At 50.6% G+C, this 19,805-nt stretch overlaps 9 protein-coding genes across 9 annotated transcripts; 7 read left to right on the forward strand and 2 right to left on the reverse strand.

Moving 5' to 3' along the window:
• Positions 1–329: 329 nt before the first annotated feature.
• CORC01_02778 (fungal hydrophobin) lies at positions 330–780 on the forward strand (the record flags this gene model as incomplete). The annotated part of the gene is made up of 3 exons (XM_022614428.1): positions 330–510; positions 571–656; positions 733–780. The coding sequence occupies 3 exons, from the start codon at positions 330–332 to the stop codon at positions 778–780; spliced, it is 315 nt and encodes a 104-aa protein (XP_022479042.1).
• Positions 781–1,825: 1,045 nt separating this feature from the next.
• Positions 1,826–3,705, forward strand: CORC01_02779 (CFEM domain-containing protein; the record flags this gene model as incomplete). Its single annotated transcript, XM_022614429.1, has 8 exons — positions 1,826–1,897; positions 1,963–2,095; positions 2,149–2,333; positions 2,386–2,422; positions 2,488–2,555; positions 2,626–3,008; positions 3,070–3,137; positions 3,194–3,705. 8 exons carry the CDS (start codon positions 1,826–1,828, stop codon positions 3,703–3,705), a joined length of 1,458 nt encoding a protein of 485 aa, XP_022479043.1.
• Positions 3,706–6,099: 2,394 nt separating this feature from the next.
• On the forward strand, positions 6,100–6,954 carry CORC01_02780 (uncharacterized protein; the record flags this gene model as incomplete). The annotated part of the gene is made up of 1 exon (XM_022614430.1): positions 6,100–6,954. The coding sequence occupies one exon, from the start codon at positions 6,100–6,102 to the stop codon at positions 6,952–6,954; it is 855 nt and encodes a 284-aa protein (XP_022479044.1).
• A 346-nt stretch (positions 6,955–7,300) lies between these two features.
• CORC01_02781 (2Fe-2S iron-sulfur cluster binding domain-containing protein) lies at positions 7,301–7,979 on the reverse strand (the record flags this gene model as incomplete). Its single annotated transcript, XM_022614431.1, has 3 exons — positions 7,301–7,536; positions 7,597–7,703; positions 7,756–7,979. The coding sequence occupies 3 exons, from the start codon at positions 7,977–7,979 to the stop codon at positions 7,301–7,303; spliced, it is 567 nt and encodes a 188-aa protein (XP_022479045.1).
• A 635-nt stretch (positions 7,980–8,614) lies between these two features.
• On the forward strand, positions 8,615–10,160 carry CORC01_02782 (uncharacterized protein; the record flags this gene model as incomplete). Its single annotated transcript, XM_022614432.1, has 2 exons — positions 8,615–9,498; positions 9,560–10,160. 2 exons carry the CDS (start codon positions 8,615–8,617, stop codon positions 10,158–10,160), a joined length of 1,485 nt encoding a protein of 494 aa, XP_022479046.1.
• Positions 10,161–11,253: 1,093 nt separating this feature from the next.
• On the forward strand, positions 11,254–11,424 carry CORC01_02783 (uncharacterized protein; the record flags this gene model as incomplete). The annotated part of the gene is made up of 1 exon (XM_022614433.1): positions 11,254–11,424. The coding sequence occupies one exon, from the start codon at positions 11,254–11,256 to the stop codon at positions 11,422–11,424; it is 171 nt and encodes a 56-aa protein (XP_022479047.1).
• Positions 11,425–13,757: 2,333 nt separating this feature from the next.
• Positions 13,758–15,137, forward strand: CORC01_02784 (endoglucanase-4; the record flags this gene model as incomplete). Its single annotated transcript, XM_022614434.1, has 1 exon — positions 13,758–15,137. One exon carries the CDS (start codon positions 13,758–13,760, stop codon positions 15,135–15,137), a length of 1,380 nt encoding a protein of 459 aa, XP_022479048.1.
• Positions 15,138–16,336: 1,199 nt separating this feature from the next.
• On the forward strand, positions 16,337–17,008 carry CORC01_02785 (uncharacterized protein; the record flags this gene model as incomplete). Its single annotated transcript, XM_022614435.1, has 2 exons — positions 16,337–16,441; positions 16,493–17,008. 2 exons carry the CDS (start codon positions 16,337–16,339, stop codon positions 17,006–17,008), a joined length of 621 nt encoding a protein of 206 aa, XP_022479049.1.
• A 1,142-nt stretch (positions 17,009–18,150) lies between these two features.
• Positions 18,151–19,187, reverse strand: CORC01_02786 (uncharacterized protein; the record flags this gene model as incomplete). Its single annotated transcript, XM_022614436.1, has 3 exons — positions 18,151–18,288; positions 18,350–18,666; positions 18,761–19,187. 3 exons carry the CDS (start codon positions 19,185–19,187, stop codon positions 18,151–18,153), a joined length of 882 nt encoding a protein of 293 aa, XP_022479050.1.
• Between the last annotated feature and the right edge of the window lie 618 nt (positions 19,188–19,805).

Raw genomic sequence — 19,805 nt, forward strand, 5'->3', positions numbered from 1 at the left:
TGTCGTTGACATGGAGTGGATCAGAAAGATGTCTTTGGCCCGACAGGAGCACTTAGTGATCAAGTTCATGGCAAGATGGAGTCATACCAGCGTGGCTATGCAATAACTATGGACATGGAGGCAGGCATAGATAGAACTATTACTTTACTCGACCTTTATGACCTTATAAACGGCTACTAAGCCCAAGTATATAACATGTGCAATCGCCGGTCATTCAATCGCCTTCTAGCCATTATCATCAACCACCTCTTCTCTCATCAATTCAAAGCAGCCTTCAGCCCTGAAGTCCTATTTTGGGACTCTCCCGTCATAATCAACTCATCATCAAAATGCAGTTTACTACCGCTATCGTTGCTCTCTTGGCCAGCGCTGTTGTTGCCGTTCCCACTGGTGATCACGGCAGCAACAGTGGCGGCACCGCCCCCTACAGTGCTTGCTCCGGTCTCCAAAGTAGCCTTCAATGCTGTGCTACCGACATCTTGGGACTTGCGAACCTCGACTGCGGTCCCCGTTAGTCAAAACTAAGAAACTCTCGGGATGGTGAACGTTGTTAACAGCCTGTGCCAACAGCCCCTGCCGTTCCGACGTCTGCCGAAAACTTCCGCGATATCTGCGCTGCTATTACCCAACGTGCTCGCTGCTGTGTTCTTCCTGTTGTGAGTGTTCTCGTCTCATCAGCAGTCGACCGTTCACCTTTGATTATCTTTGATTATCTAACAATCGACACTACAGCTCGGCCAGGGTCTCGTCTGCCAGGTTCCCACCGGTGTTCGTGACTGAAGAAAATAATGGAAACATAGTGATTCAGAAACAGATCTGCGATAAGTGTCTTGTTTTCTTGGCAAAGATTAAGTGCAGTGCTTGGTTGGTGCGGTCCGCTGTGAGGCTGCAAGTCTCAGACCATAATTCCGGCACACTTCTGTAGTAAATCCAGTCTTTACCGTTGATTTCACTTTCCGTGCTTGCTGAAGGTTGGAGCTCTAAGCTCGATGGCCCTTGATATGAGATGTTCCATCTTCATTTTCCTAGTCATTTATAGGAGGATGGACCATCAGGAGAGACATATTGAAACAAGGAGAGACATATTGAAATAGAACGGGGGTATGATATGAGATACGAAAAGCTTTCTAAATGGAGACAAAGTAGACAGCGAAAATTGTCTAGCAATTTGAGTAATTATTTGGATATTTCGATCGAGGTGTGAAATAGTGATTTAGAATCATCAATTGCCTTATTTTGAATCGTCTGCTCCACGGTTGGAAGTGGGCCTTCGTACCCTGGAGCGTCTAGTTGATACTTGGAGAACATCACGCTCTCTTTCCTCGGCTCTTTTCACCCGAAGTTCCCGTTCCCGTTCCCCGCAGGAAGTGGCCTACGGCACACTAGCCCATGTGCTATGGCATGCTAGTTTCAACCTTGGTCGCCATTGAAATTCAAAGTGATCCGACGCCCAGCTGAGATGCCACCGGCTGAACTGTAAGTCCAAATCGGGCATGATTGATTGGAGCAAAGATCTGGCGCTAAATGAGCCGTTGCATTTCCCATCTCAATACAGCTTAGATTGAACAAACGTTCACATGGAGTGGGGCGCCTCTGATTCAGGGATACTGCCATAAATAGTGACGAGATTTCATTTTGATTCACAAGCTGAACATAGGTCAGTCATTTTGATAATCAAGATCTAATAAATACATGACAGTCAAGAAATAAAAAGCTCATTCCTGCAACTAACATCCTCCTGGGCATGTAAAATGACACTCAATGTGCTTTATTTGCCATTGATCACCAGACATGCCAAAATTGTCGCTTATCAGAGAAACCCAGGATGGACACAATTTCAGTCAAAAGCGCCACCCCGTTGGGCCTAAGTTTTGAAACTTTGATACCTGAATGCGCGGTAACACCTCAACCCTCTCAGGCAACGCGATTCGAAAGCTTTTCCTGACATTGCGTTGAAAATAGAGTAATTGCGTCTCGTCAATCCTGGCATCAGCGCCTGATGCTCAAACTGCAGTCAAATACCTTTGCGCTGAGCAGCAACTCCATGGGGCAGTTGGCTGTGGCTTCCAAAAATGCTCAGTCATCGACGGGCTGAGTACGCATCTCAGTCGTCAGATGTCTTAAGCCAATCGAAGCTGACGAGGACAGAGAGCCAGAGAATGTTTTTTGACATTTGTGGCCTCCCGAATCGAGACCGAGGCACTTCGGCCACTGCCAGCGCCATTGCGGGTGCTCTCGTGGCTGTGTTCAGCGTTGGAGTCCGCATGTACTCCCAAATCTCACGAATCGATTACATTATGGGCTTGGATGACTATGCTTTGATATTCTCGATGGTATGTGTCTTGCCAAATCGCCCTCGGCGCCTGTAAACTAACGTCAGCCTAGTTGATGTCGGTGCCCATGAGCGTGGTCGTTGTGTTTAGTAAGCCATACCCAGTTTCCAATAGAGGATCACTACAAAAAGACGGTTCTTAATTCATGTCACAGCGGTTCAGAATGGCCTAGGTAAGGATATTTGGACGCTTACACCAGAGCAAATCAACGAGTTCTTCAAGGTGAGTGGGTTTGCTGACACGAAGGTCCCCTCAAAGATTGTTCGAGGTTGACCAAAGTCCATGTCGCCAGTTCTTCTACATCGCAGAGCATTTCTATGCATTCACCGTTATGTTTGCGAAAACAAACTTTCTCTTCTTCTATTTGCGCTTATTTTCAGATGAAAGATTCAGGCGCCTGACTTGGGGCGTTATATGGGCATGCGTTATCTCAGCAGTTTCCTTCCTCATCGCAACTTCAGTTCAGTGTTGGCCCATCAGCTACACCTGGACTAAGTGGGATGGCGAGCACCAGGGCCGCTGCCACGATATCAACGTTCAAACGTGGGCTCATGCCTCAGTGAACATAGCACTTGACGTTGTTGTGGTAGCGATGCCTATTTCGCAAATCGTCAGACTGAATTGGCGGTGGAAACAGAAGGTTGGTGCCGGCATGATGTTCGCTGTCGCATTTCTGTGAGTAGTGCCCTGAGCTATCAGACCGTGTATAGTTGATTGGAGCTGACCTTAATTGCAGGGTCACCATCGTCTCCATTCTTCGACTCAGCTCTATCAGAGATTTCATGAAAACTTCAAATCCGACGTGTAAGTGGATTTTCTATTGAGAGCGGTAAATTTGCTAACATATTGACATTCATCAGGGGATATTGTGCCGATCTCAAATTGGTCATTCGTTGAGTTGAATGGCTTCATCTTCTGCTCCTGTATGCCCGCCTTTAGAGACTACTTCCGCCGCCTATTTCTTCGCCAGAGAAGAACAGGAGTAAGCTCCGTGTTTGGTAACAGAGGGAGGATGAGAACCCTTGGAAATACCGTCGTGCAACCGAGCAATCGGTTACATGAGCTGATTTCAGTCGACAATGACGGAGATGAGCCTGACCATTCACTTCGGGATATTAGTCAGATGGACCTGGGAATCGGGCATCTTTCAACCGGTATCATGGCCGCTGAATGTGCCGAAAGCGAACAAGCCTCCCCCAAAGTACCAGTGGTAGATACTGTACGTCATGATGGCGACAATCATTCAGATGAGCGACTTCATGAGGTGGATATCGGTGTCCTGCAGCATGTGTTGCCATGGGTATCTAAAGAGAAACAGAATGGTGAACGTTCAGGTTCTCGATTCCCAAGACCAACTCAAAGCTCTCCGTAGAGAACGCACCGCGATTCGAGCCGACATGGGCATAATGGGAGAGGAGAGGATCAGCACCGGAGAGACATGGAATCCGCTCAGTTGTCCAGATTTCATACATCGCATTAGAATGAGGTAGACAATTCGCAAAAGCGAGGCGATGAATTGAATCTTTAGGTTAGGTTTCATCGATAGATGTTATGAGCAAGGTTTCATGAAGATAATTTCTAGAGGGCGGCACTGTCAATATATCTTAGTATTGATTCGCTCAGCTTGGGTTCAAAACGGCCGGGCTATCGGGTCTGGTGATTGGACTTGCCGCGTCAAATACCCTGCACCTGATCTTTAAAGAAGAAGGTGCGCCAGTTTCAGTCGTTTAATACGAAGTTGGGTAGAAACAGACGGGACAAAAATGAGGTAATGAAAAGTTTTGAGCTGTATTGATTAGATTAACAGTTGAGACGCAGTCAGCACCGTACAGATTGTACGTATGGGGATGCAGATTATTAATGGACACAGATGGCGTGGCGGAGCCATCTAGGGTCAAGCGACATAACGAACTCGGCGGAAGGACCCAAATCACGACTCTATTTCGGAACTCTTGACCAAAGTTCAGCTGATGGTACTAGGTTCATGAAAATAAGTCACTAGAGGTGCCGGTATTCCACCTTGTTCGTGTCATGAGGCAAGACCACACACACTGACTCGACGCCGCAGAATGGCTGGCAGACTCTGTGGGCAAAACAATTTTGGGTCTTTTCAAATGGAGTGCAATACAACATGACGAGGATCAGGGAGAGAGACGTCGGCCAAAGATGACTTGTAAATGACGCCCGTTGCATCCATCGTCTTCTACTTGACGTACCTTATCCGAGCTAGTCGATTATGAAATACGAGTAGCGCCAGGGGTATTAGTGGCTAGATTGGCTTCAATGGGGAGATATAGGCCACATTTACACTCTACTCAAGGGTCAATAAGTGACCAGTCAACCTCTTCTTCTTTAATAACCATAAGGCTTTCATCCCACCTTGCGCTGCACTTGCCTAACTATCCGTCCGGGTGGGATGTCGACTCTGGGAATACGCGGCGCAATGCATGACGGCCGACTTTCCTAGCTTGGAACCGACTTGCCTATCTGAAGTCAGATAGGAAAGTTGTTCAGTCAGCTTCGTCTAGAAACTTGCCTTTCTTGAACAACTGCCGCACCAAGTCGTGGAGTGTTTTCTAAATAGGCAGCTTTCCAATCCCGGACGTCCCAGATAGGAAGTTTGGGTCCGATTACCGCGATTTCGGCATGCGGGGGGCGCGGGGTCGGAGCAGTGGTTGGTCTAACTGATGTAGGCGGGAGCTACCAAGAGCAGATGACTTTCCTATCCGAGTTTGCATATCCCCTTTAACTGCTGCAGCCGAAGCCTGCTGTCAACCAATGGCCTCAAATAACGCTTGACTCGAAGAGTGAAAAATTTTTGCTATTCACGTAACAGGGTAACCGCACGGTTGTGTTGACGGATTAGTTAAATTGGTGATTGACTGGGTGAAGTGGAAGTGGGAGGAATTGGCTGTTGGATTGCGATTCCTTCGCAGGTAGGTAGGTGGGTATAACCATTTGATGGGGCTCTTCTGATTGGCCCATTGTCATAAAACCACATACCTAGGTAGGATTCTGCACACTGCTTAGGCTTCAGACATTACCTACTGCTTGCTGCGACTCCCAAGCTCTCCTCGGTTTCCATTCCGTATTAGGACAAGGTCAAACATCAGCTAGATACAGGTCTTCTTGGTTTGTGCATTAGGGCTCAAAATGATGCCCTTATTTTTATGAATAGAGATGGAGCGAAAGCTCCATAGAACGGTGTCTTACTAGATTGCTTACGAAGGAAATTGATTATCTCTCGAAACTGCACAATCACAGGCACCGCTCCGTTTATTTCAATCACCATTTGCTTTACAAACCCACTTCCCACTGATATCTACCGCCTTACCATTGTTCGATTAAGACGTCACAGGTAAGCCTAGTGGCCGTGCGAGAAGATCCAACCGATACCTGCAAAGCCTGATTTAAGCATGAACTGGGCGGCAAGTCTTACCCTCTTGATATGGGGACCTTGCATCTATGAAAGCTCCGGCATAGATCAAAGAATTCGTTGCACTGTGCAGTAGACATCGGCGCTCGAGCGCCGGGTGGGGTTATCCGGTGGGGGATATGGAGCAATGTTCGGTGAAGGAGGGTTGCGATCTCGGTGGGATTTGGCTTATCAGGGTGTGTGTACACCGACGATAAGGAAATTGGCCCCACCAGCCGAACCCAAAAATTTGACCTTGAGAACGGTATGGGGAACTTTTCCCAGCCAAGGCGAGTCCCAAAACCAATACCCTCCATCAACACCAATTGATTGCTCCAGACCACCACAGCCATGGCCGGAACAGCTACAAAGAAGCGGACAAATGATGGCCGCCTTGCGCCCCCTACCAAGAAGCAAAAGCGACAGGAAAAGAAGCAAGCCGAACCGGCCTCTGACGACGAACAAGAATTCGACGCGGTAAACCTCCTCGACTCTGACGATGATATTCACAACGCGGCTGTCGACGACGGCGCTGCTTCGGACGATGACTCGGAAAGCTCAGGCGACGATGAGCGCCCGGCACCTGTGAAGAAGACGAAACCCGCCCCCGAGCCCAAGAAGAGCAGAGACGCACCAGTTGGCACCGACTCCGATTCCGACTCAGAAGAAGACGAAAGCGACGATGGCGGCAATCCCAACTTTATCAAGTCCAAACGCAATGACCCGTCCGCCTTCTCAACATCCATGTCCAAAATTCTGTCCACGAAGCTTTCCAACGCGAAACGTTCAGACCCCGTGCTCGCCCGCAGCGCCGAGGCCCACCAGTCGGCCAAGGCAGCCGTCGATCAGGCGCTCGAATCCAAGGCGCGCAAGCAGATGAGGGCACAGAAGAAGGAGGCGATGGAGAAGGGTCGCGTGCGCAACGTGCTGGTAGCGCCGGAGACGGAGGAGACGTCAACGGGGGAGATGATTGAGACGGAGCGGAGGCTGCGCAAGGTCGCGCAGAGGGGTGTCGTCAAGCTCTTCAACGCCGTGAGAGCGGCGCAAGTCAAGGCTGCCGAAGCGGAGAAGAAGGCGCGCAAGGACGGCGTCGTGGGTGTGGTGCGGAGGGAGGAGAAGATCAATGAGATGAGTAAGAAGGGATTCTTGGACCTAATTGCGTCCGGTGGAGGAGGCCTGAAAAAGGGTGGATTGGAGGAAGCTTAATGCAAATGGATACCAACGCCTTTACACAGGCCTGGCGTTTTCAACCCCCTTTGTTCACCAAATTGTCCAGGTTTATGAGCTTAGAGGAGTGATGCTATTCCCTCCCACCGTCCTTTGCTACCCGCCAATATGTAGCATAAGCCGAGCCGAGCCGATGAATCCCGTCCATGTTGCCGCGCTTGATTGAAGAACCAACCCCCCTCCCCCCCCTTCCTTTTCTTTTTCTCCCCGGAAAATATCCTGATCCCTCCTGTTTCTGACACGGTGTATGTATAGTATAGTACAGATGATTAAATAATTTGTGATATGCCGCATCCAACGCCGCAATGCTGAAAGAGTCCGCTTGCTATTTGAAGTCGCTGGCCTGGAGGTTCCGTGTCATTGAGGGCAGCTTGATCTTGAGGCCGTTCAGCTCCTTTGTCATGTTTATCTGGCAACCCAGTCGACTTGTCTCAGTCAATCCGAAGGCCAGGTCGAGCATGTCGTTCTCGTCGTCTTCGGGCTCGGGCATCTTATCGTAGTATGCCTCTTCGGCAACAATGACGTGGCACGTTGAGCAGGCGCAAGAGCCTCCGCAGGCACCTGGGGAGATTTAGTTAGCATACCACGTGCCCCAATTGTGACCAAGACGTTTTTGCCTACCCTCCATCTCCAAGTCGTTGTCTTGCGCGACATCGAGCAGATTATCGCCTTCGCTTACAGCGATCTTGAACTCGTCTCCGTCCTTGTCGACGAATGTTACCCACAGCCTGTTAGATGATGTCAGTGTGAGCTTCGGTAGACTATTGCGGACGGTCTTACTCTTCGCCGGGCTTCGGAGGGGTGATGTGGCCATGCGCCTGGACGGCCGAAGCCGAGAAGAAACGCGCCGAGGGCCATTGAAGCTGTCTGGAGGGTAGCTGTGTGGGCCTCTTAGAGATCATCTGGCTGTGAATGCTTCGAAGCTGTCTTTGCAGCGGACGGGCCTGATGGCATGCGTTGGCAGCCACCCTGCAGAGGCTTGTGCTGAGTCTAGTTGAAGACATGGTTGCTGGGTATGAGTCCGTTCTCGGCGTCACTGCCGGGATTTTTGTCTTCTCGGTGTAAGGAAAATCCACGGAAGGGCGCCACAAAGTAGGGGGCACGGAGGAAGGAGAGCAAGACGAGGGTTATGAGGCAATTGTACACAGCGACACCACGGTCCCGCAGTCAACTGAGTTGTTTAGCTTGCTCCGTTCGTGGGTGGCGGGCGCCGCAAAAGCAATGACAAAAAGTTGTTGGAAAGCTTCAATAAATGCGCAAGAGAACTGTGGAGATGCATTGGATTCAGGGAAATTTCTATAGGCTCGGCCGCCAGCGGGAGCTCCGATAAGGCCCACACTCCTCGGGCTTATCGGCCGGCGAATCGCAATGTTCCGCCTCCGGAGACCCTGGAATTGCCGTCAGCGGCCAGCAAGGGCGGATCCCATTGGCTGACATACCTTGCTGGCGGAGCCTTTCAGCGGTCACCAAGCACAGCACCAGGAAGGCGCGTCCACTGTCGTCTGTTGTGTGCTGGCCCCGCTAGTCTTTATCTCCGAGGTGATTTCCATTTCATCATGCAAAATTGGTAGCAAAAGTGGAAAGTTTCCGAAATCATGCATCACGAGATTTGAGCCACAAACAAACGCCAAACGAGATCATGGCTACTCAACGAGACGGGGTGAATCCCCTGAGACCGTACTACAAGCCGCCAACCATAGGAGAGCCTCTTGACCCGACATCTGCCTCGTCAGCACCGAACCCTTTTGCCCGCCATGGAGCCAATGCGACGAGCGAGCGGTACGCGTCAAAGGCACGCGACATCTTTTCCGACATCGACTACAAGGACTACATTAGCGAACCATCTCCTTCCGTCGTCCAGACTGTCAAGGACCTCGTTGACGAGCTGCTATGGAAGTATACTTCCGTCCTAATGGCCCAGCCTTTCGAGGTTGCGAAGACGGTTTTGCAGGTCAAGAGCCACGATGACGTGACTTTGGCGGCAGCACCGACGCCCCTGGCCACGCCAGTCTCCGAGAGACGGCGTTCCGGCTACGGAAACACGGCATACGACGAAGCCGATTCGGACTCGGATCTCGACGAGCCTGCCTATTTCACCTCCAACGCCCCCAGCACGCCGACCCCGTCGTCCTCCAGGGAGCATCGGCACCGCCAGTCACCTTCCTCCACACCTCCCCAGACGCCGGCAGCGAAGCAGTCCGTGCCGCCTCACCAGATTACAATCCGCCGATCCGACTCGTTGATGGAAGTTATTGGCCAACTGTGGCAAAAGGAGGGGGCTTGGGGTGTGTGGAAGGGATCGAATGCAACGTTCCTTTACTCTGTGCTCTCTTCGCTGTTGGAAAACTGGTCCAGAAGTGCTCTGAGTGCACTGTTCAACGTACCAGATCTCGGCGTCAAGGAGGACATTGATCGGCTGATTGATATTGCCTCACCCTATCCGTGGGCCTCCTTGTGCGTTGCCGCAGCTGCGGCCGTTGCGACGGGCCTCATTCTCGCACCTCTGGATCTGGTGCGCACAAGGTATGTCACTGGTGGTCTCACGTTTACACACGTTCCAGGGCAGTGCTAACTTTTGAGATAGACTGCTTGTCACACCAATTTCAAAGGGGTCGAGGAGAACGCTTTCGACCCTACGAGCTCTCCCATCCTACGTCTGCCCTTCTTCGCTCGCCATTCCCACGATCTTCCACTCGCTTATCCACCCCATCCTCACACTGTCAACACCACTTGTCCTGCGGACCAGGTTTCTCATCGACAGCCGCGTCTCCCCCACCACATTTTCAGTCGCCAAGTTTTGCGCGTCATCTGTGGCACTATTCGTCAAGCTTCCCCTCGAGACCGTCCTCCGTCGCGGCCAAGTTGCTGTCCTCTCCACCCCGTCACATGTCCGGGCGCTTTCGGCCAAGGACCAGAAGCTCGAAACTATCGTCCCCGCTGGACGTTATAACGGCGTTTTCGGTACCATGCTCTACATTATGAACGAGGAAGGTACCCGCGCCATCCCTACCCCGCCCGCACCGGTGAAGAAAGGCAGGGGCAGCAAACCCAGGGTCGCAGAAACGGTCTACCGCAAGGGTCAAGGACTGGACGGCCTCTGGCGGGGCTGGAAGGTGTCCTGGTGGGGTCTCGTCGGACTTTGGACTGCCGGGGTCATCGGGAATAGTGCCGATGGTGAATTCTAGAAGAGGGATTTTCAAGCGAGCCGTCCAACGGCGACATGCATCACATTCAACGGCCGACTGCAAATTGCGAGTGCGAACAACAAAAACCCAACTGTAATTCTGCTGTACTAGAAGTGTATCTGGGCTGCGGGATTCTTGGCGTTTATGGGGTAAATTTTCGAAATCCTGAACAACTCTCTCCTCTACGACCATGATGAGATACGGTATGATATCCTTTTTTTCAATTTCGACTGCACCAAAGCGACGCAAAGGGAAAAGAAACCTAGAAACGCTGTACCCTACCTTTTTTCTTCCTGGGAAATCCAACTCATAGTCTCAGAGGCCACAGAGCCACTATTTCTAATAGAATATTCTGCGTTAAAATTAGTCCTTCTCGTCACACTTCCCAGTTCAATTTACGTGCGAGTTCAAGGCTGTGTTACTCCTCTCATCACACCCTGGTACGTCCGTATCTGTGGGATTTCGCTAGAACTTTCTTCGTACAACGCAGAAACTGGTTAGGAGAGGGCGCCAACCCACCAAGTGCGCAGGGTGCCTGCATGGTGGATGCAGCTGTCAGTAGCACCAAGGGGCTCATCGTGGCAGGTCACCTGCGTATTTTGGGGATCCATCTCTCCTCCAGGAACGCCGATGAGTCAATGACAGGATGGTTCCGACTTCTGAGCGAGGCAGGATCCGCAAAGCCTACCTTGCTTTAGCCACCGGGCGCTCGAGTGTCCGTCTGCAAGATGGGCGCCACAGCTAACCCAGGCCTGTCTACATGCCATCATGCACACTGCAAGCCATTTCCCTCAGGATCCGAAGGAACCCTAGACGGACATGGGCTGGAATCGTGGGTTCTCGTCGATGGCAGGATGTCATCGTACGTCAATTATCGTGTTGGTCATGGCAAAAAGGGGTCTGCCTGGTCTTCCACATGGGGGCTCCCAAAAAGGCGACGACGCCCGATGGATGAGACAAAACTTCAAAAAGGGACCAGTGCGGCCTGTCCTTTCGTAGATGATCCTGTCGTAGTGGATATATCACATCTCAACTGATTATCTATTGCTTCTTCGCGAGTCTCAAATCAGCATCCCTCATCTCAAACAAGATCATGGCGCGTACTTCACTCTTCCGGATCAGCTCTGCTTTCAACGCTTTCCTCCTGACTTGCATCATCCTCAAGCATGTTGCGTTGGGTGTCGCCCGTTGTACAATGCGTCATGCTTGCATGGTCGTCCTCATGCCCTTCATGTTCTTCCACATTGCCATCATTGAAGGCTGAGACATCGGTCTTGGGCGGAAGCCCAAGAAGTAGGACGGAGACAGCAACATGGATATCCCGCCGCCACTGTCTTTCCTTCGTGGACGAACAAACGCACATTAGATCTACGCCGTCAGCGACATCGTATCACGCCGCCATCATCACCCAGACTCGGGGTGTCGCCTTCTTCTTCATCCCCATCTATATAAGGACATAGCCTCAGCAATATGGCACGCTTTAACTGGGTGTCAACGATAGGGCAGGTTCGGCAGCGACAGCACCACCCTCTCCCTTCCGCTAGTAACGCTCCCGCGTGCTAAGCGGTACTTCGCTGAGACCCCTTGCCACGGTTCATCCACATGGCATGAGTTGGTGCCTTGATGCACTTCAGACGCAGGGCCCCGCCAGTTTCGAGCTCCCACCTTACTACGAACACATGGGATAGAGCGGTCAAACTCCGTTCTCGGCGGCTACTTGTGCTTAGGCTTTTCTTACCTGGCTTTCAACTTAGGGAAGGCTTCTTTGCTGGGGTCCGCTGAGAATGGCTGGCTCATTCTTAGACAAAAGCGTCATTTATACAGCATGCTAGGGCTTGGATGGAGAAAAATATTTTAGCTTGACATCATCTCTCGCCGAGCCTTTGGCACCGTGTATTCCTTATTTTGGACAGTACTAAATCTGTTGCGCACATAAACATGCAGGGCATTTTGCCAAGTCTAGTTGTCCCTTTTCAGCCGGCTTGTTCTCCCGTTTTGGATGGGTCCAATCATCAAGCCAATGTGTGATTCAGGGGCCATCTCAATTCAGCCCTCGTTATGGACTCGGCTGACTGCAGAGATACCTTCGCCGAGTCCTGCACCATGCATCATATTGGGGCCGGCCGAGGTGCGTGTCCATGGACCAACAAAAACAAGTAGGCGTAGAGTAACATTTTAAAGTCTTGTCATTTCAAGGTGCATCCCCCCAGACTACTGTCGCCCGTCTCTGATGCACATTCTCACGTGGTTCTCTTACGCTCAAGCCAACCGCCTCGTTGCATCGTCCTCTTCAAGGCATAATTCTGAAGCTGTGGCTTCTGTGACTTCTGAGTCCGCTATCACCTGGAATGGAGACTAGAGACATCTCCAAAGTGATCTGACAGGCTTCAGGTGTGGCTGCGTCCCCAACAGCTTGCGATGTCTCCGTGAATGATGTAAGCCGCCCTCCGAGTCTCCCACTTGACAAGGGATTTCGCCTAGGTTTGCTGCCCTGCCAAAGCTGTCGTGCTGTCCGAATTTGCTCGCGGGGCCGCGCGGGGCCGCGACTGTGGCACACTCGCTGCCGATGAGCAATGTTGAGACAATGGGTTACATGTCTTCACGCTATCGAGCTTGACAGGAGGCTAGACAGTCGAAGAAGTGCGCTAGTCGGTAAGCACAGTTTTGTCGTGTCTTCAAAGTTTACTGAACAGGTTTAGCTGCCCCTAGGCCGAGTCTTTTCAAAGACAATGACAAGCTGCCCCAAACATTTGGAGAGCCAGTGTGATCATTTATCACTATTTGGGCCTCAGGTCTGACTTGAACGGTTGCCCTTTGTAGCTCGCCAACCTTCAATGGCTCATACGGGTTCTGAGAGAACGGACCCTCAAGAGACTCTCCCTCGCATCCCCAGCTGCAGACTTTTCTACGTTTAGATCCCGCGCGTTTGAAACTCGCCTTTGCAGAGTTCCAACGCCATTCCAGAGAGACTTTGAGTATCAAGCTCCCTGTTTCAGCCGCGGATTGATTCCGCAGTTAGCGGTTAGAGCTCGAGACGTCTGTGACAGGCAACCTAACTTTGATATACATCTTCTATACTGATAGTGTGTCATTCTTGCAGTGTTGAGAGACAGCTGCTTAGTCTCGCCTTCGTGGCGAGTGATGGGCTTCGAACCGATCCAGCTTCCGGCAACATATATCCTCAAATTTTACCGCACATTGAGGATTGAGACCGGGAGATGGCACCACTGGAGACGCGCTCAACAAGAAGCCCAGAATCTGCGCCAAAATCGTGTCACGCGTTAGTTTCTCAGCCACCTAGGGAGGCAACGGCCAACCTGCCTCCCTTTCGCGAAATATAAGACCATGTGAGGGAACACTGGTGCTTGGAATGTTTGACTCGCGCTATTCTCCCTAGCTCCCACATGGTGATCTCACTCGAATAAACTCACGGTGACTGCTATAAAGCTCAGACATCAACGCTTCAGGCAAGAGTACCTTCGAATGAAGGGTCATCGCTCTTTCTGATTTATTTTCACTCACTCACTCTATTCATTCGTTGTTAATCCCTTCCCTCTTTGAACGTTTTCAAACGTCAAATTACATTCTTTTTATAAAATGGGATTCCAAAAGAAATCCGGCTTCCTCGTCATCTTAGTCACTGCGGCTTTGGTTGCTGCTCACGGTCACGTCACCAACATCGTCGTCAACGGCGTCTCATACCGCAACTACCTTCCCACCGAGGATCCATACAACAATAACCCTCCACTCGTGGCTGGCTGGACGATAGACCAGCGCGACAACGGCTTTGTCGCGCCGGATGCTTATAACGCGCCGGATATCATCTGCCACAGACAAGCAGTGTCAGGCAAGGGCCGAATCACAGTTGCTGCTGGAGAAACCCTGCAGCTACAATGGACCGAGTGGCCTGACAGTCACAAGGGCCCTGTCATGGACTTCCTGGCAAATTGCAATGGACCTTGTAACGCCATCGACAAGACTGCACTCAAGTTCTTCAAGATAGACGGTGCTGGCCTGATTAATCCTCCTCAACAGACAAATCAGTGGGCGGCAAACGTCTTGATCAACAACGGTAACGCGTGGCTCGTCCGTATCCCGCCCAATGTTGCCCCTGGCCACTACGTGCTTCGCCACGACATCATTGCCCTCCATAGTGCCGGTCAACAGAACGGAGCGCAGAGTTATCCCCAGTGCGTTAACCTGGAGATCACCGGCAATGGGACAGACAACCCTACTGGCACACCAGGTACTGCCCTATATGGCGCCAATGACCCCGGTATTCTGTACAATATCTACCGGGATAATCTCAACGACTATGTCATTCCGGGTGGTGCCATTATCTCCGGTGGGACTTCTATGCTCCCGCAGTCAAGAATCCAGATTACTGCCTCTGGCAGCGCTACACCTTATGGTACAACAATCCGTGCAAGCTCAACTAGCATGGCCTCCGCCAGCTCCTCGGCTTCTGTTGTCCCTGGCAGCTCATCCAGCACATTCAGCTTTGGCAACTCGTCTTCTGGTACTGTCACCCTAGTCACCACTTCCATCGCGGCAACCACCACAATCACATTGACTCGCACGAGTTTCACCTCGAGCTCAAGCTCAAGCAGCACTACCAGCGCTAGCAACATCTCTCGAACCAGCAACACAAAAGCAACATCCCAGACGCCGTCACCCACGACCTTCCAGACCTTGACCACCACGGCACCAACCGTCGGTGGACAGACTCAGAACCTGTACGGCCAGTGTGGTGGGTCAAACTACGCTGGTCCGACCAAGTGCCCGGAGTACGCGTCTTGCGCTACCGTCAACTCATATTACGCGCAATGCACCCCGGGCCCTGTGCCTCCGGGAGCTCAATCTTTGTACGGGCAGTGCGGTGGTATCAACTGGCCGGCTGAGAGCCCGACTTCCTGTGTTCCTGGCGCTACCTGTACTACGGCCAACGCGTACTACGCCCAATGTACCCCGGCATGAGATAAAGCAAGTTGATTGGTGTCCCTGGTTGGCTTTGAGGTGTGAGAGTTGATGTGATTCGCGGATGGAGCGTTGGCGTTGCATGAAAATCTGGGTGGTTGCGTGATTTATGTTTCTACGGTCACTTGTTCCTTCATTGAGCTTATTTTAGGTATCTATATGAGCCTTACTTAAAGACTAGAGCCTTTTATCTACCTCACTAGCTCCTTCGAATTCTACTTCCCTGGATAAGTAGACCAGCTCTATACAAGATGACTGACGTGACTGAACCTCAATTTCTGGGACAACATGTCTACGTGGTTTTCTTTCCTATCCTCTTCAAATCTCCAGTGTGCGTTCATGACTGTGATTTACTTCTTGTTATGTCTCAAGTAGTTGATGTGATGTCTCATTTCGAAGGTTCTAGTTACAGTTTTAAACCTGGAAATCTGAGAGTAATCGTAATACGCCAAGGACACAGAACGACGTTTCAATGACCTCTGGTACTCTTAATATTGATCGTCGATTAGATAACGGACCGTGGTCTAGGCCTTGAAATCTGCGTCTATATATTAATGATTGTGACACTTCAGTTGGTTCCAGCCAACACCGGACGTCTGAGATCGCTTGTGTCACAACAAGTTCAACAACTCTTTGTAGTTCGCCACTTTATGTCACCTTGCTCTCGTGTGGACTGATAGGTCCTAGTAATCGAGTTCCGCAACTTCATTGCCTCTCTCTTAGTCGGCGTGGGAGCTTTTTAGCCTAGCTTGCAAAGCAATATTAATTCCGTGAGTAAGCGCTCCATGTAGTGAAAGCCGTATCATTACGAACTAATGAGGGAGTAAGAGGCTAAGGTGTTGGAAACGAGTGAAACAGTTAAGTTACCAGTGAAACCTGTCGGTATTACCAATAGATCTAAGACCTAATGTGAGAATGCAGTTGCAGTGAACTTTGTTAAACCTCAGATCGGATGATCGGCACATAGAATTAACTAGATGTCTGGGATGTATGTAGTTCGCATGAGCATCCCTTTGCTCGCAACAAGAATGGAATTATAGCACATGAGGCTTGTTCTATTTGGCAAACAAAAAGACTATATAATGAAGACCTTTACTGCCATCGATGCATTCCCAAGATCCTATCCTACTCAGTTTTCTACCATCATCACAACTCAGAAAATAAGCAGACCCATCAACCAAACCCATATATCGTCAATCATGGCTCCCCTCGCTCATATCACCTCGGCTATCATTCTCTTGGGTGGAGTGATTGCGTCTCCCACTGGCAACACTTGCGACCAGACCACCCCTTACACTCTCACCGTAAGTCACTCTTCTTTCGATGAAGAAGCGTGTTGCTGACCTACACTCAAGTACCAAGATATCGGCGATAGTGCTTTCCCCATCTTGAACCCCGTGTTCCCACCTACACCTTACAAGCAACTGAAATATTCGGGCCTTGGAGTCAAGTCTGTCGGTGGCGCGCTCAACCCAAACCTCCGCGAGAACGAGTTCCTGGTGTACGGCACTATTACCACGGCCTCGACGTTGGAGAACCCGCTAATCACCAAAGATTACCAGGGGTCAAAGGTGAAGAGTTTTGACCTAGAGACGTTCGACTTCAAGTGTGTTCGCACCGGCGTCGAGAACTTGAAGAGAGCGTGCAGCCTCACCGTCAAAGGGGTGGACGTGAACGGCAACGCCATCACTGAAACCTGCGCATATGACCCTGATGTTCTGGGGGAAAACTTGGCGAAGTGCAATCTTAAGAATGAGAAGAATCTCAAAAGCGTCAGCTTTGAAACCAAGAGTCCGATTACGGGAACAACTTTGACGATACTGACGGCCATGGACAACCTCAAGGTCAAAGTTATCACGTCAACTTGTTGATCTGACACGAGTAAGATGACTCCTCTTCTATCCACGAAGATCTTCAAGCAGGGAAGCAGCGACGGGCACTCTACTTCGACCTTTCAAACATCATCTCTTGGGGCTATAAGCAATACCACATACAAGAAATCGGCTTTTGTCTCGTTCGGCTAGGAGGACGCGGTGAAAACCGTCTCTCTGCTCCTGGCCTCGCCATTTTGTTCTTTACTGTTGAGCTACAATGCCTATCACTCATTACATCATCCTTAAATACAAAAAAAAGGCGTTACTGCTACCATCATGTCGTCTTTCCATATGCGACACGACAAGGGCCATAGGTTGTTTTTGCAATTTCATCTGTGGAATAATCTTTGTTTTCTTCCTGAAATAAATAACTGGCTGAGCTGAGCTTAGCCCTGTTCACATCCGATGCTATGAAACAAATGCATAAGGCTGATCGAAACAGGCATCCCAGTCCGTAGCCCCTCCATCCCAAAAGTTACGCATTACAGTCTTGGCGTGCATTGGTAACGGTGTACCAATGTCTTTTGTTTGGTCTAGGTAAAGCTCTCCTACCAGCCGCCGCTTGTCTACCCGAACCGAGGCTTCAATACCAGCAACGACCAGAGGCCATTGCACGGACTTCTTCAAAGAGGGGTGCTTTCGTGTCTCTGTTAAGAGAGAATACAGACGACTCCCGTGCATGGTTCTCAGTATTGTTAGGCGATGGACTTTGGGCAGGGCCCTAACACTCTGTAGCGAGGAGATGCAGAACACAGCCACTGCAGAGTGAAAGATTGAAGCAATTAGATCACGTTGATCTTTTTCTTCGTAGAATGAGTCACATTCTGTACCATCAAACATTTCGATCCTTGCGACAATGTCATCTGCAACTGCCTTTGCAGTCGACTTGTCCATTGACCCGGTGGAGACCTCGGCTCGGAGTTGATTGATCCGGGAGATTTCCAAGAATAGCGGCAATGGACAAGGTATATGTGGATGTAAGCCAAGAGGATATAATTCTTGGATCAAGTCGATGAATTCCTCTTGAGGACAAATCGTAACTTGGTCGTGAGGCGGGCTCGTCGTATTTGCAGACGTCATTACACTACGTAATCATCAAAATCAGTTTCCATACTCAGGTTCACCCAGCATATCTTCACTTACATCATAAAAGACAGGAGCACACCATTGAGGTATGATGCTGACCTGGCCCATCCTCGAGCACCTCCACGATATTGTAGCATAGCCAGGAGACCATCAACATGCTGTCTCCAGTAGGGTGTGATACAAGCGTTGATCTACCAGTGTTGAATCAGCTATCACTGTGGATCGAAAGTCCAACTGCCAACCACAACTTACCTCGGATTGGAGAAGAAGGATGACACCCGTCAGTACGACATCGCTGCTCTGAGTCTTCTCATTGGCGATGTCTTCGTTGAGAGCGCGGATCGATAGCCCCCGGTGATGGTGCAACCGTGCTTCCGCATGTTTGATTGAGGGGCAATCATTCTTCCATTCACTTTGCACATGCATCCGGTGATGAAAGACCACAGCGACCAAGTTGTGCGCAATAGTAATTGGCAGATATTTGACAACCTTCAGGGGGATCTCATCGACAAACACATTGCTCTTTGGTGCGTGTCCAGATTTGGTGTATGGGTAGAATACGGCGTTGACTAGACGTTTCCATTGTCAGACTGTCAATCTCATAGACTTGTACAATGGCTGGATCCAGTCTTTTAATATAGAATGTTGTTGTATTCAACTTACAGTATTGGACGGCCTCGAAGATCTCGCAAATGTCAGTCCTCAAAGTGGAGTGAAAGACAAGCTCCCCGCCATATTTATTCCTACTTGCAACTTTGACCGACGCTTCCTTGCCCTGAGAATCCTCTTTATGTTTCGGCTTCGGCTTTGTCCTCGCGGTCTTCTTCGTGCCCGTGTCCTTGTCCGCTGCAAGCCCCTTGCGGCGAGTACGACAGGTGACTTTGCCAGGTGCAAGCCAAGTCAGTGGCTTTCTGTCGTCGTAGCCAGGGCAAACAATGCCCGAGGCTCGACATCTGTTGCAGACTGGCTTGACCGAGTCACAGACTAGCCGACGACGTTGACACTCCCAGCAACGTCTTTTCTCCGTGGCTTCTGGGAATGACGATGGCTGAGACGCCGGCATCGTCAGTGAAAAGGTGGTCGACGACATTGTGGTCGAGGCGTGGATCAGATCCGAAAGGGTGCAGTTCAGCCCTACCCGATTGACAGGTTAATATGCACCAGCGTTACCAAATCGAGTAAGAAGAAGTCGATGGGACGAAGCGATCAATGGTTGAATGTGCAGGGCTCAGGCCAGATCCGCATAGGTTTGGATTTCTTAAGTATCCTATGCTCCGGGTGCGCGGGTTGCCTTGCTTGAACCCCAATGTACAACACCAAGTAAGACGCTCCCCTTGGCATTTTGTCTTGGCCAGAGTATTTTCCTAATTGGGTAAGGACTGTCATGTTGTGCTTCGCCTTGGGGGCAACAGGTACAACCGCCCGATCAACATGATCAACATCCACTCAGCCCCAGGAGAATCAACGTTGTAGCCAATTCGGGAGGTTTATAGATGGGTGGGGGCTTCTGATATCGCGAACCAACGAATTATGGGGCTTCAAAGGCATGTCTCTCAATTAGCCAAGGATGATATCATTGTCTTGTTCGCCCTAGACTTGGCCCGCTGACAGACCAGTTAGGCAGAAGCAATCCGCAAGCCTACTGGATCGATTTTCAGGGTAGTGAAGGTGAGATGGAATCCCTTGTTTTCAGCTCGAAGCTACCACT

The sequence above is a fragment of the Colletotrichum orchidophilum genome (assembly GCF_001831195.1).
Source record: "Colletotrichum orchidophilum strain IMI 309357 chromosome Unknown Scaffold_16.1, whole genome shotgun sequence".
NCBI lineage: Eukaryota > Fungi > Ascomycota > Sordariomycetes > Glomerellales > Glomerellaceae > Colletotrichum > Colletotrichum orchidophilum.